This window comes from Pteropus alecto, unplaced genomic scaffold, assembly GCF_000325575.1.
Source record: "Pteropus alecto unplaced genomic scaffold, ASM32557v1 scaffold312, whole genome shotgun sequence".
Taxonomy (NCBI): Eukaryota; Metazoa; Chordata; class Mammalia; order Chiroptera; family Pteropodidae; genus Pteropus; species Pteropus alecto.
In genome coordinates, this window is record NW_006433948.1 from 789,701 (window position 1) to 804,375 (window position 14,675).

General features: G+C 42.4%; 1 protein-coding gene across 1 annotated transcript in view; it reads left to right on the top strand.

The window, feature by feature from the left end:
* The first annotated feature begins 6,201 nt into the window (after positions 1-6,201).
* AR (androgen receptor) overlaps positions 6,202-14,675 on the top strand; it is a 78,563-nt gene continuing 70,089 nt past the window's right edge. Inside the window, exon 1 of the mRNA XM_015586734.1 lies at positions 6,202-6,435. Within this exon, the coding sequence (XP_015442220.1) occupies positions 6,202-6,435 (234 nt within the window). The remainder of the gene's footprint in view (positions 6,436-14,675) is intronic.

Consider the following 14,675-nt stretch of genomic DNA (forward strand, 5'->3'; position numbering starts at 1 on the left):
GATACAGAAAGTCGGTGATATTCTCGTTAGGTTACAAAGGCCCTTGAATGTGACCCTGAAGGCTTTAACTTTGGTGAACGGAGTCTTAAAAGGATTTTAAAAGATAAGTTACTACAGACGGAGCACTTCTTATAGAGCAGGCACTGTGCGTGGAATGACTATTTTCTTCCCCAACATCACTTTTCCCCATTGAGGCTTGGCGCTGTAAGTCATTAGAAGACTTTTAAGCAAACGCGTGACCTGGATGACTTGGAGTTTAGAATGATGACTTTGGAAGTGAGATGCAAAGTGGTGAAACTGGAGGTACCGAGGCCATCTGAGGGGCCGTTGCTGAAACTGGGCAGTAGCTGAGCAGAAAAGGATGCGCAACATGTTGCTGAATGGGTCTAGGGATTGCAAATAAATAAAACGTGAATGAAAGAGCCCAGGGCTTCCGCCGCCTCCTCGTGCATATCATTGACATATGTGAACGCAAAGAGAAGACGTGACGTTTTCGAAAGAAGTGGAAGCTTGGAATTAGAACATCAGGATTTGGGGCCTGGCAGTACTGCCTAACTAGTTGTGAATCCATAGGAATCTTGCTGCTCTTTGAGCCTCAGTTTCTTTAACTATAAAATGGGAGTTTAAAACTCTAGCTACTTCCTAGAGTTAGGGGGAGCAGTTGAGAGACTACACGCGAAAGGCAGAGTGCTCGGCAAAGGTCGGTCCTCGAGGCAGCTGCTGTTAATGTACTGAGCGTTGTGCCTCTTTCAGAGTTTATGAGCATCAAATGGAATCATGGATTTGAAAGCATTTCGTTAACTTTAAAGTGTGATCCAAATGTTAAGAATTAGTCAAAATAATAAAAGAACAATTTATTCTACATCCAGATGTTCTGTCTCCGCTGTGACTCATGGACCCATTCAGAACTATGCATAAGAACCTCCATTTCATTTTCACAGGCTGGACTCCCACACGCAACGGAATCACATGGGACTAAAAGCTTCTTTGCACTGTCTTCTCAACCCTGTCAAATTTTGCCCATGGGACTGACAGAACCTGAACACCCGTTTTATATGAGCTGTCACTAGCCTTGTGCTCGCATCCCCTTACTTTGCCCAAGCGCACGCTGAATTTGGGTGCAGGACCCCAGATCCGACAGGAACCCAACTTTCCTTCCATTGAAATTGGCCAGACACGCCAGTCCTCAGGTTCCATGCCACAGGCTTTTCACCAGCCAGGAATCACCACGGAAGCAGGCCTGGTCTGTAAATCTGGGTTCACGTTGCTCGTGTTCGGTGGAAATACTCTCCGAGGCAGACCCTCACCACAGCTAGCTGTTCCCAGTGGGCTTAGCGGAGGGGGGGGGACCTGGAAGTTCTGCCTTTGGTATCTATGAAATGGAAGATGGAGGTGAGAAGCCACAGCAGCTCCCACCCCCACCCTTGAAATTCTAAGATGAAGAGGTCTTCGAACCCTTCTATCCGTTGTTTATTTCATCAACAGAGGGGCCTTCCTAGCAACACCATCATTTCCTCTCTGTTCTCTTTCCTTGTAATTTCAGTGGAAGTAGTTTAAGATACTCTGGCTTTTGGTTTTCGTGGACCATGTCATGTTTTCCAACTTATTTTTTAAGACAAGGAGCTTAGGAAGAGTCCGATTCCTTATCTCTTTTCTCGTGGCAAAGAAGGTTAGGATCATTTAATGACACACTCCATTGGCTGACTCTATAAATCAGTATTAGTGAATCGAATGCGTATTCGAGAATTTCGTACCATAAGATTCGAAGTTCCAACCTGTGATAGAATCTTTTAAGGATGCTTTAACATTGTAAAAATAATGAAAGATGATTTCAAACAAGTAAAATGTATCACTACTTACCTATCACGCTATCAAAAATAACTTACATGTTCCATATTTAACCATTTTTACTTTCTATATCCATGTAGCTATGTTTTTGTATCTCGTTTATGTAAAACATAGTTTTATATCATGGTTTGTTTCTTTTATATTTTGCCTTTTTATTACAATTTTCATTTTGTTTTTCAATATACAATACAGCTGCACTATCCAATATGGGTGGCTATTTTGATCAGAGTTTAAACTAATTAAAATTAAAATAAAAAAGTAAATTCCTCAATCTCAGTCACAAGTCAAGGCCACAGTAGCGTCTAGTGGCTACTGTTTTGGATGATGCAGATATAGAACATTTCTGTCAACACAGAAAATCTATTGGAAAACACAACCATAGAGTAAATGTGCCATGATGTGCTAAACCATTTTTCTGTTGTTGGAAATCTAATTACTTTTCATTTTTAGATATTATGGATAACTTGACAGTGAATGTGTGTGTGTGTGTGTGTGTGTGTGTGTGTGTGTGTGTGTGTGTGTAGCTACTTGCTTTGGTTGAATTATTTCTTAGCATCAATTTCAATACCTGAGTTTCTGGATCAAAAAGTATGAATACATTTCTTTTGGAATCTGTAGAGTATTGCCATAGTCCTTTCGAAAAGGTTTATATCAACTTAAAGTCCTTTGAGCAGTATGTGATTATGCTGGGTTTACTGTAATCTAAACAACACTGAACGTTATCAATGTAACATTTTTATTCTACCCTGTTTTTCATTAAAAGATAGCTTATATTTGATTGAATTTGCTAGGTTTCCTACCTAGCTTGACTTTCTTGCATGAAATTGTATATTTATATCTTAATTTACATTTTGATTTCTTAGTGTTTTCCTTATCACGTTCAATGATATGGAACTTGATATATGACATACATCAAATTTTCCACCAATATAATCTTTAAAAATTTGTTTTTTACACAACATAATCTTAATGTATCTTCCAAAATTCTAGAAAATTTAAAAAGGCACCAAAGTGTTTGAAAATCATAAGATTGCTTTTAGACTACTTTTAAATGTTGATTTCAGGGTCGTAAAAAGAGATGAAAGTTAAATCATTTTAATCAAAGGGCATCGAACTCTTGGGGAACACAGGAGACCTGTAGATTTTTCCAGACCAGAAAAGGAGGAATTCATCATTTCATTAGTTCTGCCAAGTCCTTAACCTCTAATGAGACTTAGCAGCTTCCGGCTCTTAGTAAATATTTTTAGGCTTATGTGGGTGCTCCCTCTACCTTAGGCACAGCCGAACACCTTGAGGCAACCACCCAAAAGGACGCGTTCGTGCTGATTCATAGGGGCCAGTCCCGAGAGCATCCAGAATCTTTTGAGGGCCTGGACCTGGGGTCCGGGAGGCCAAAAAGAGAAGCCAGTGGAATTGCAGCTAAGTATCAGAGCATTTCATACGTCACATTAATTAGTTTCTCAAAGATACCTCTTCTGATGGAAGGAAAAGCAGCAAATAGGAACTTTTGGTAGAATGCTTAAAATTGGCTTGATGTTTTTTTATTATGTTTTAAATGAATAAAAGTAATACATTCTTATGGTGACCAGTTTCTCGTCTACAATTTCAGAGATTTTCTGTGCATATAAAACGTTTATGTAATTACGTTTATATTTTTCACAAATGCTATCATGCTACAGTTACCGTTCTGCAAATTGATTTCTTTACGTAACGGATCTTATACACTTTTTCATATCTATCTATTTCCTAATTTTCTGGAAGGCTTCACACTATCGTATTGTAATCGATTTTGTCACTTCCCAATACTGGTGGCTATTTTGTTTTTTCCTAACTTCTGTGATATTGAAAGTAGTCTTGCAATTAACGTCCTAAAGAGGCAGTAAATGTGGTGCCGTATTGTATGATCTTGAGCGAGCGCCTTACTTTCTCTACTCCTTGGTGTCTTCCTGTGAAAAAATTGAGATGTCTATTCCGAAGCACTATTATGAGGATTTAATGACTTAACACTACGTGTTAAAAACTTTAGTATTTATACATTAAGTGCCAGGCACATAGAAAACATAACAATTGTTAAAATTGTTGTAGTTTTTTATTAGCCTACTTTTGCAAATATAAATTCTTAGTTGTTAAGTAGTCGGATGAAAAAAAGTATGGATTTTGACTGCTGATAGGTGTTACCCCTTTCCCTGCCCCCCTAAAAGACCCTGCAAATATTAGATATTAAACTTTTTAATCTTTGCGAGTATGGTAGTTAAAAAATAGTTTATCATTAAGTTTCCTCTCTTTAATTATGAGTGAGCATGAGCATCTTTTCACATTTTTATTGGCCATTTATAGTTCTTTCCATGTGAACTGCCTGTTCTTGGCTTTTGTTCGTTTGTTGTTTTTTGGCTTTCCATCTGTTTCTTATTGATTTATGGAGCTCTTTGTATATGAAGGAATTTGGCTCTTTGTTATGTGTGCTACAAATCGTTTTCCCAGTTTATCTTTCAGCTTTGTTTATATGATTGTCTGTCTAGCAGTCTTGAATTATGTAGTTAATCTTCCTTTTCCTTTATGGCTTCTGAGTTTGGAGGTCATGCTTCGAAAGTCTTCCTAGGCGGGTTTGATTGAAATTATGTACTGGGAGTATTTTTGCCAAAAGGCTCAGTTATGGATGTAAGTGATCAGAAGGATCTTAGATGTTGCACAGCTCAATATTTCTCTCCTCATATCTTTTGAATTCTTCTCTGTGAAGGAAAAGAAATTCAGTCCCAACAAGGAATGGATGCTAAAGTTCCTGCGGGAACTTGAACGGACTTGAACTCTGGGCTCCTGATTCCTATTCTAGTGATCATTCTGTTTAACCGGATTGTTTCATAAAAAGAGCTTTTTTATTTAAAAGAAGCATCTTTAAGCAAAGTACACAACACGTTTTAAAGCAGAGATTCATTTTTTTACTTTTCAGATTAATTTTTACTTAGAGAAATATCAACATTATGTTCTGTTAAACAGAAATCGTATACGTGTTAGATATTTAGTTGAACCAATGTGTGACTATTCTAACCGAAGGAGCTTTCTGTTTGCTTGTTTGTTTGTTTTCCTTCCTTAATGATTTTAGTTAGGAGTGTGAAATGTGGATTTATTTTCATAGAAATTAAGTAGACTTGTCCTGATAGAGATGAGAACTGAAAAGCATGGGCTTGGCTGCTAAGCGCGTTCTCACCTTCCTTTCCCTGGCTTTGGCAAAGCCTGGGATTAAATCTAATTCCTTTGAAGTTGTTTGGGACCTTAGCCAGCGTGGCCTGTCTTGAATGCAGATCTGCCCAGATCATCTCCCTTCTAAAGGCCTCTTGTGGTTCCTCATTGCCTGTAGGATCAGGTCCAAGCTGCTTTCTTTGGCTTACTCGCTGCAGCCACTTGACCTCTAGCATCTATGTGGGACTTCCAGCCTTATTCACACTTCCCTTTGTACATGCTGTTTCCCTCTCGGGGGCAACTTTCTTCTCGCTCATACGCTGGCCTGACCAAACCAATTTTAAATAAGCATTATTTCTGTCACTTCTGTGAAGCCTTTTCCAATCTTTCTGCTCTAGGACTAAGCATTCCTATGGGTAGGAAGTTGTCCTAAGGGCATACAGCAAAGAGAGAAACATTAATTCAAGAAACTCTATTAAATCTCGGTAAGAAGAACAGCTCCGTGTGATTGCAGCTGTTTTTCCGGCAGGTGTGGCCGAGGAGGTAAGGGATCCCTGTGTCCCCACTCCTACTCCAGGGGGGTAGTTTCACACCCGGAGGGGCAGGCACAGCCGAGAGGACTCAAGATCTCTCCTGCCACCCAGTTTCTACTCACGGGGGCTCTGCTCCAGCAGTTCTAAGCCGAGAATACTTGAGCACTGATTGTGCTCGCCCCAGCTCATACGCAGGGTGAACGTTCCTTACTGCGAAAGGACTAGGGGCTACCGTAACCCAACAGGGTCCCCTTGTAGAGCAGAACGGTCACTCCGAGAGAAGCGGGTCACTCTCCCAGGCCCCAGAATGCACTGCACTGATTTGGAGGTTTCGCCACATGGGGAAAGCAGGCCATTAGGATGGAGAGCTTCGCAGGACTGACGTTACTGGAGCAGAGCATGGAGAAGTCGAGACCTAAGAGCATTGTCAAAACCAGTGGAGGTCCTGAAGGTTGGCAGTTACTAGGCCCTATCGTGCTAGCGGCGACGAGCAACACCCAGGGGCAACCACAAGGACACCAGAGTCAGGCAAAGAAACAGCAGGAAGGGGCATCGTGGGAGTCTGCAGTCGTGTACGCCGTGCTATGCCGCACACACCAAGGGGAAGGGAGAGCGCGGTGCGGGGCAGGCTAAGGCATTCCTCATGCCGCAAGCAGATGCATCAGTAAACTGCAGAAGGCATAAGGCTGAGGACGCTCCAGCACAATCTCTGACCCGACGTCATCTGAACAACATGCCGCTGCAACTCCTAGGAAGCCAGGCTCGCCTTCAGTGCGGTGGAAAACTGCGCCCAAAGCTGCACCGTCTGAAGAACGACCGGACGGAACCTCTGAGATACTTGTCCGTGGCAGAATGTGGGGCAAGATCCAAAATCCACGTAATGCGGTGTTACTCATCCGTAGAAAGGCATAAAGTACTAACGCTTGCTATAACACGGTTGGACCTCGCAAATAGTATGCTAAGTGAAGGAAGCCACTCACGAAAGGCCACATAGTGTATGATTCCATTTATACGAAACGTGCAGACTAGGCCAGTCCATCCAGACAGTAGATAAGGTTCACAGGACCTTGGGGACTGACCGCTAATGGGTACGCGGTTTTATTTGGGGGCGATGAAGATATCCTAAAATTATATAACGGCGATAGCTGCACAACTCTATAAATATGTTAAAAAGAACATTGACTCATACTTTGGGTGAACTTCATGGTGTGTAAATTACATCTCAATAAAGCTGTTAAAACAGCTGTGCCATCCCCCGTGTTTTTACCACTCGATATTCTCCATTTTTCTTTCAAATGCCATTTTAATCACCGTTTGCCTGTGATGGCCTTGAGAGACAGGGTCTACTGCCTGTGCCTTCCTGTGTCCCTGGCCCATAGAAGGATTCAGTTGCCACCTTGTGAATGAGTGTAAAGACTGATAAATACAATAACCTGTCGCAAATACAGAACATGGCAGTTCTGTCATGTAGCATGGTCAAGGGGCTCATTGTAGAGAATGTGCTTATTCCATTAGCATAAATGAGCATTAGCACCTCTTAGGTTAAAACTGTCCATTTTGATTTATACTTTTATACAAGTAGGCCTTTTTCCCTGTCAAATCCCAAATAGTATCTTTAATGGTTTTTGTTTGTTTGTTTAGCTTTTAGCCTCCACCCCTAGCTTATTAAGGAATAAAAGTGGAGTTTCAAGATATAACTACATTTGCTTCTGGCACCGAGCTGCAGACGGAATTAGTATAAATCTATCGGGATTTCCGAATATCTGTGGCAAGTTGTTAGTTTGCCAGGCTGTGTTTTGGCCTTGTGTGATTCAGTGAATGGATCTAGCTGCTCGTTGTTACTATGTCTCATGGTGCTTCGGTTTTCTCCTCTGTCATCTCTACCATGCAATGTTGTGGAAACAGTAAATGATGAAAATTGATATGAAAGCACCTAAAACATACACTGCAGATAAGTAATGGTGATCATCATGATGATGGCGGCGGTAATGGCTTATTTTATTATTCAGCGCATATTACATGCCAGGCACTGCAGAACACCTGACGTGGATTAGCTCACTTAGTTCACAAAATAGCCCGGTAAATAGATACTGTGAATATCCTCATTTCATAGATGGGAAGCTATAGTTGCTCAGCAAGCGCGGCCATCAGTATCACAGTGCTGGCATGTGGCAAGTGCTAACTGTTATCTTCCTTCCTTCCTTTCCGCTTGGATTTTTCCCTCTCTCCATCTAAGTCACTTGCTGGTGTTCCGAGAGCACTGTTTTTATATGCATATGGCGCAAACATCTAGGCACATTGTGACTAGAACATTGAATGAAAGGGAAGCACAGGGCCCGAGGCGGTCTAGCACGACTTAGCCCCCGTAAAAGGTCCCCAGACTCTAAACGTCATTGGATAGAATGTAGTCCATTTCGGCCTTGAAATTGCACAGAAAGCCAGCTACCAGCACATTTCAGATCACTATTTCTTCGTTGCATAACAAGTGCAAAGAATAGCTTTCCAGGGCTGAGAGGAGAAAAAACTCACATGCAGTCCTCTCTTACCGACTTCTTAGAGGGGGGCATCTTACTTTGCACTGGCGGGGTTATGCTTCTTGTAGTGTGATATTTCCCCCGTCCTCCCCCTCAGAAGCCAGCTCCCACCTGTCTCTTCTCCATGCCTGTTTGCTCCTAGGAGCAAGCGGCCGATGTTTGCTTTTGGGGGAGAGTGGAGGGTACTCTAGCTCCCTTTGCCAGGAACACACTGACCCAGCTGTTCTGCAAGCTGTGTTCATTTGTTTTCTCATTGGTTCGTTCATTCATTCATTCATTCACTCATTCATCTGTAGATCCAATACGTATTTAACAGACACTCATTAGCCAAACCGTGCGCTAGGGACTGGGGATAGAACAGTGAACAAAATGGATTTCCTGCTACTTTCAAGGAAAGGATAGAGATAAGTGGACAAAAACACCCATGTCTTGTTTTGAAGGCTAAGTGGGGTTAATGCAAATCTCTACATGGCAGGGGCGTTGGGGAGCTTAAATGACATATTTCTCAGTCACTCTGTATCCCCTTCCCCTGCTGTACTTATCGGTATCTAAAATCATTTTTTGACTCTGTATGTTTGCTTCGTACACCTCCCTCAAAATAGAAGCCTCCATAAGGCAATCGGCATCTTCGTCTGACTCGTTCATCATTCATTGCATCTCTAGTCTAGTAGTGCCTGGTTATGGTACTTACTGATTACATTTTTCTTGACGGAATGGATAACAATGAATGCGAAGGTATTTTTAAACTGATGAAATTCTGTACATAACAATAGTTGTTAAAGATCCCTAAGCCAACCCCCTTGTTTTATAGATACCAGAAGACAGCTTGGTTTATTAGAAAGAGTGCTGGATTAGGAATTAAAACTAGAGTTCATATTACAGCTTTGCTACTTCGTGGCTGTTCTGCTCTAGAGAAGCTACTTAACCTCCCCAAACCTCCCTGGAACCCCCCGTTTGCCTCACAGAATGGTTATGCCGATCCCAAGAGATAAATGCATGCAAATGTGCTTTATGTGCCCGAAGAGCTGTGCAGTAAAAGTTTGATAGAGATGAGGAAAGCAGGGGGCAGGGGGTCACGTCCCCACAGGTCATGCCGCCAGTTAGTGTCAGAACTGATCACGGAACCTCAGGCTCCCGACTCACGGTCTAGTACAGCGAGGCAGATTCCAGCGCTGCAACAGTCGGGGCAAGTTGACAGTAGCCAAGAGTAAGGGGAAGTAGGCTCTGGCCGGCTGCAGCTCGCCTCTGCACTTCAATGGCAGAAGGAAACTAGGAAGGACGGTGCCACGGACCCAACGCTCACTTTGCACAATGGAGAGAGCTTGCTCATCGAGTCGAGCGATTAATATTTAGCTAACACCGACAGCGCACCAGCTCGTCGCCACCCGACTTTTACCTAGTTCAGAAGGTGCCAAGTATGACATTTTCCTTCTCGGGTTTTATCCTAGATTACATTTTCTTCAACTCCATGTAGGCCAAGGTAAGAGGATGTCAGGCAGTTCTTTGTTTCTGCTGAGGACAAGGAGAAAAGAATCTGAGGGATGTGGGTTAGGTAGGAGGAAGAATTCACGGGCAGGAAGTGAGAGGGACCGAGCCCAAATGGGTACAGTAAAATCTTTGGTATATTTTGAAGGGAGGTTTTCATTTATGTGATGTAGTTCAGCAGTGTCCTGATTACAACTTGAAAGTTGCTTAGGGTTCATCTTGGCCTTCAAATTAAGATGCTGTTTGAAAGGCAACATGGCTGTTTTCTAACTTCGTTGTATGGCTTAAAGGTAAGTGGAAGAGGAGAGAAAGAATTCAGTAGGAGATACTCAGGCAGCATATCAGCTAGACACCAGGAATTCGTGGGCGAAGGCCGCGCGAGTGGTGGGAAGCAGACACATACGTGGGTTATTCACAATATAAACCATTATGGGTGCTCAGAGAGAAGACTTCACATTCGGGGGCCTGATCGTATTCTGCCTGGCGATGCAGAGTCAAGAAGGGCCTCACGGGGTAGGTGATGGCCCATTGGGCCGAGAACTGAATCATGAGACGCGGCAGGGGAGACAGATGGTCGGAGACAAGGCGAGGTCATTCCAGTCGGAGGGACTGGCAGTGTAAGCAAAGACACGGGGGCGTGAACCAGCGGGGTCCGCCTGGAGAAGTGAAACAGGACGGTCCAGCTGGAAGGTCATATCAAAAGGCTCGTGGAAGCGGTGAGATAAGAAGCCAGACATTGACCTTGAATGCCAAGCCAGTGTTTTGAATTTGTATCCAGTGGGCCAAGTGGTTTCAGCGCCTGCCTAAGAAGATCACTTAGGCTTTTAATAAAACTACGGCTCCTTTGGTCTCACCTGTTGCTCAGATTCGGAGAAGTGTGGGCTACGTGCGGTGGGATCACGTCTCAGTGTTGGTAATTAGCTCCTCGGGGGATTCTCCTGCGTCAGCGAGCAGGCCACTGCGGTGAACCATGGGGAGTTATTGAAAGCTCTTAAGGAGAGAGGTTACAGAAGCAGATACTTCAGAGCAGACTCCTCCAGGGGCCCGTGTAATCTATGTATTGAAGAGGCTCAGACAGGAAGCAGAAAACCGGAATAGGAGAGTTGCAGTCATTTTGAAGCTAAGGTTGTGTGTGGCAGTTAAGCACAGCAGATGTAACTCACTGGTTGACAGAGGGCATACATTGAGGAAGTGTGTTAAGTCCATGAAGACACATGGCTTTCTGGCTGCAGTCACTGGGGACTGCCATCCACTGAGAAACCATCATCTAATAGTTGATCTTGGATTCAGACACAAGTTCAAAACTGGCAGCCATCGCTTACTGTCTAGGGATCTTGGGCAGAATGCTTAAGGTTTCTGGACCTCAGTGCTCTCATCTGTAAAATGGGGATCACAGTGCGTACTTCATTCACGTGTCAAAGTCTAAACGAGGTTAAGGTAAGTAGAGTTTGGTGTGGCAGCTAGGACATGAACACTGCCAGGAAACGTTAGCTGCTATCATTGTGCCATCTGTTGTGATGTGTACTGGAATGAGGTCGCTAGGCCAGCGTTCAGCGTGCAGCATGTCATTGCTATGCAAGTGGCGTCTGTTCTCACGCTCCTATCTCGTCGGTTTTCTGAAATCTTCACACACTTAGCTGAACATATTTCACATTTCTTAAGCTATGTTGTTTTTCTTGTCTCAGACAACGTTACGAAAAGACCGTAAAGATAGAGCTGCTGTTGTTTTCAGTGCTTTTCCAACGGCTGCTGCTTCTCTGCCTCAGCCAGTAGTATGTGACAAGAGGCAGCTTGGTGTAGGGCAGAGCTCAGTGAGCTGGGAGCCAGATGCCCTGGGTTCTTGTTCCAAGGGGAAGTGCCAGTGAATAAGAAAATGGGGAGACGTGACCATTTATTTTGAGTTCGCCCGGCCCTTTTCCACGTATTATCCAATGCATTTGTCACAAAACCCTTGAGGCTGGGATATTGTTTTCCCCATTTTGTAGATAAGAAAACTGATGGTAAGGAGGTTAGTTTCATCATGTGCCCAAAATTACACGGCCAGCGATCAGTACTAGTGGGATTCAAACCAAGTCTCTCTGCTTCCAACGTCCTGGGGGGTTTTGCCCATTTGCGATACTGCAGCTTACTAGAAAATTCCTTTAACTCGAAACTTCATTTGCCTCATCTGGAAAATGGGGCTCCGTAACCATTCTTCTGTATGACAATAAATCTCCTTAGACCAGATAGCACAGGGGATAGTGATATTCATATCTTTGGGTCCCCAATGTATTCAAAGTGCCTCTCCGTGTCCGCCACGTATTAGGGCACTCGAAAAATAGTTGCTGATTTCTTTCCAGCAAGAAAGTAGTTCCATAATGGGTGAGATCAGTTTTGGTGGCTGCTGTAATTTGTAATGATACTACAATCTTTTTTGCTTTTCGGTTACATCCAACATCATTTTATACTAGTTTCAGCTGTACATCACAGTGGTCAGACACCCACATAATTTACGAAGTGACCCCCGATCAGTTCGGTCCCCACCTAACACCATACACAGTTATTACTGACTATATTCCCTGCGCTGTACTTCACATCCCCGTGACTGTTTTATAACTGCCAACTTGTACTTCTTAATCCCTTCGCCATTTTCACCCAGCCCCCAAGCCCCCTCCCATCTGGCGACCATGAGTTTGTTCTCTGTATCTGAGTTGATTTCTGTTTTAGCAGTTCCTTTCATTTTTTAGATTCCACATATAAGTGAAATCAAATGGTATTTGTCTTTTTCTGTCTTAGTTCACTTAGCATAATACCCACTGGGTCCATCCATGTTGTCGCAAACAGTTAAGATTTTATTTTATTTTTTCCGGCTCAGTTATATTCTGCTGTATGTACGTACCACCCTTTCTTTATCCAGTCATCTGTTGATAGGCACTTAGGTTGCTTTCACGTCTTGGCTACTGTAAATAATGCTGCAGTGAACATGGGCCGGGGGGTGCATGATGCATTTATCTTTTTCAATGACTGTTTTGGATTTCTTTGGATAAATCCCCAGAAGTGATATTGCTGGGTCATAAGGTAGTTCTATTTTTAATTTTTTTTTGAGGAATTTCCAAATTGTTTTCCGTAGCGGCTGTACCCATTTGCAATCCCACCAACAGTGCACGAGGGGTCCCTTTTCTCCGCATCCTCACCAACACTTGTTTTCTGATTTACTGATGATGGCCATTCTGACAGGAGTGAGGTGATAGCTCATTGTGGTTTTAATTTGCATTTCTCTGATGCTTACTGACCTTGAGCATCTGTTCATGTCTATTGGCCACCCGTATGTCCTCTTTGGAGAAATGGTTCTCTGTCCGTTTTTAAATTGGATTTTTTGTTGGTGGTGAGTTGTGTGAGTTCTTTATAAATGTTGGATAGTAACCCTTTATCGGATATATCATTAGCAAATATCTTCCCCGATTCAGTAGGTTGTCTTTTCATTTTATTGATGGTTTCCTTTGTTGTGCAAAAACCTTTTAGTTTGAGGCAGTCCCATTTGTTTATTATTTCTCTTGTTTTATTTTTTTGTTTGTTTTTTTGTTTTTGTCTAAGGAGCTATAGCAGAAAAAAATACTAAAAGCAGTGTCAGACACTTTACTGCCTATGTTTTCTTCTAGCAGTTTTATCTTTTTTGGTCTCACATTTCAGTCTTTAATCCATTTTGACTTTATTCTTGTAAATGGTGTAAGAAGGTTGAACAGTTTTATTTTTGGCATGTATTTTCAGTTTCCCGAACACCGTTTATTGAAGAGACTGTCTTTAACCCTTCATATAATTTTGCTTCTGTCATAGATTAATTGACCATAAAGGAGTGGGTTTTTTTCTGCGCTCTCTATTCCGTTCCTTCGATCTATGCGTCTGTTTTTATGCCAGCACCACGCTGTTTTGATTACTGTAGCTTTGTATTATAGTTTGATATCGGGTAGTGTGATACCTCCACCTTTGTTCTTTTCCAAGATTGTTGTAGCTATTAGGGTCTTTTGTGGTTCCATATAAATTTTAGGATTATTTGTTCTAGTTCTGTAGAAAATGCCATCAGTATTTTGATAGGGGTTGCATCGAAGCTATAGATCACTTTGGGTAGTGTGGACATTTTAATGATGCTAATTCTTCCTATCCATGAGCACTGTATATGCTTCCATTTATTTGTATCTTCTTCAGTTTCTTTCTCCAGTCTCTTTCTGAGTAAAGGTCTCTAGTACAGGTCTTTTATCTCCTTGGTTGAATTCATTACTAGGTATTTTATTTGTTTCTTTTTTTGATGCAATTGTAAATAGGTTTGTTTTCTTAATTTCTCTCTGATAGTTTTACTGGTATATAAAAATGCAACTAATTTCTGAATATTAATTTTTTAGCTGACTTTACCAAATTGATCAGTTCTAATAGTTTTTTTTTTCTTTTGGTGGAATATTTAGAGTGTTTTGTAATGATATTACCATCTTTTCAAAGGATCCTGGAGCATAGCTGAGTGGCCGATGTTAGTCATTATATAGATTTTTCATAGCTCGACTGTTCCAGATTCTAGGCTCTGGGCGAACTTAGTAAACAGAACGTGACTAGAAATATTATTCTACAGCAGATCTGCGGCATAGGAATCATAACACCTGGGTGCCAGTCTCAGGCATATCTCTGAAAGACTGTTTCTCTTGGTCAATTTTCTGTTTGTTTGGGGTTTTTTTGTGGGCCCCAAAATTTCTCCCTGAAAAATAAGAAAGTTAGACCAGGTCAGTGGGCTTCAATCCCAACCGGATATTTAAGTCATTTAGGGCAGTTTGAAAAGAATGGATGCCTGCATCCTCCCCTATTCCAATTAAATCAGAATTGGGAGGATGGGGAGAGACATCGGTATTTTAAGAGAGCCCCCTAGTGATTTTACTGTGCACCCAAGGGCAGGAGACACTGGATTAGCTGATCTCTGAAGGCCGTCCAGCCCTGACATTCAGTGAGAAGCAGTGCCATATAGCATGGAGGACAAATCAGGAATTTTAGAGTTAGCCAGACGCACATTCACATCCTGGCTCCACTACTCTCCTAGCTGTCTGATCTTGAAGAAATCGTTCCATGCCTCCGTGCCTCT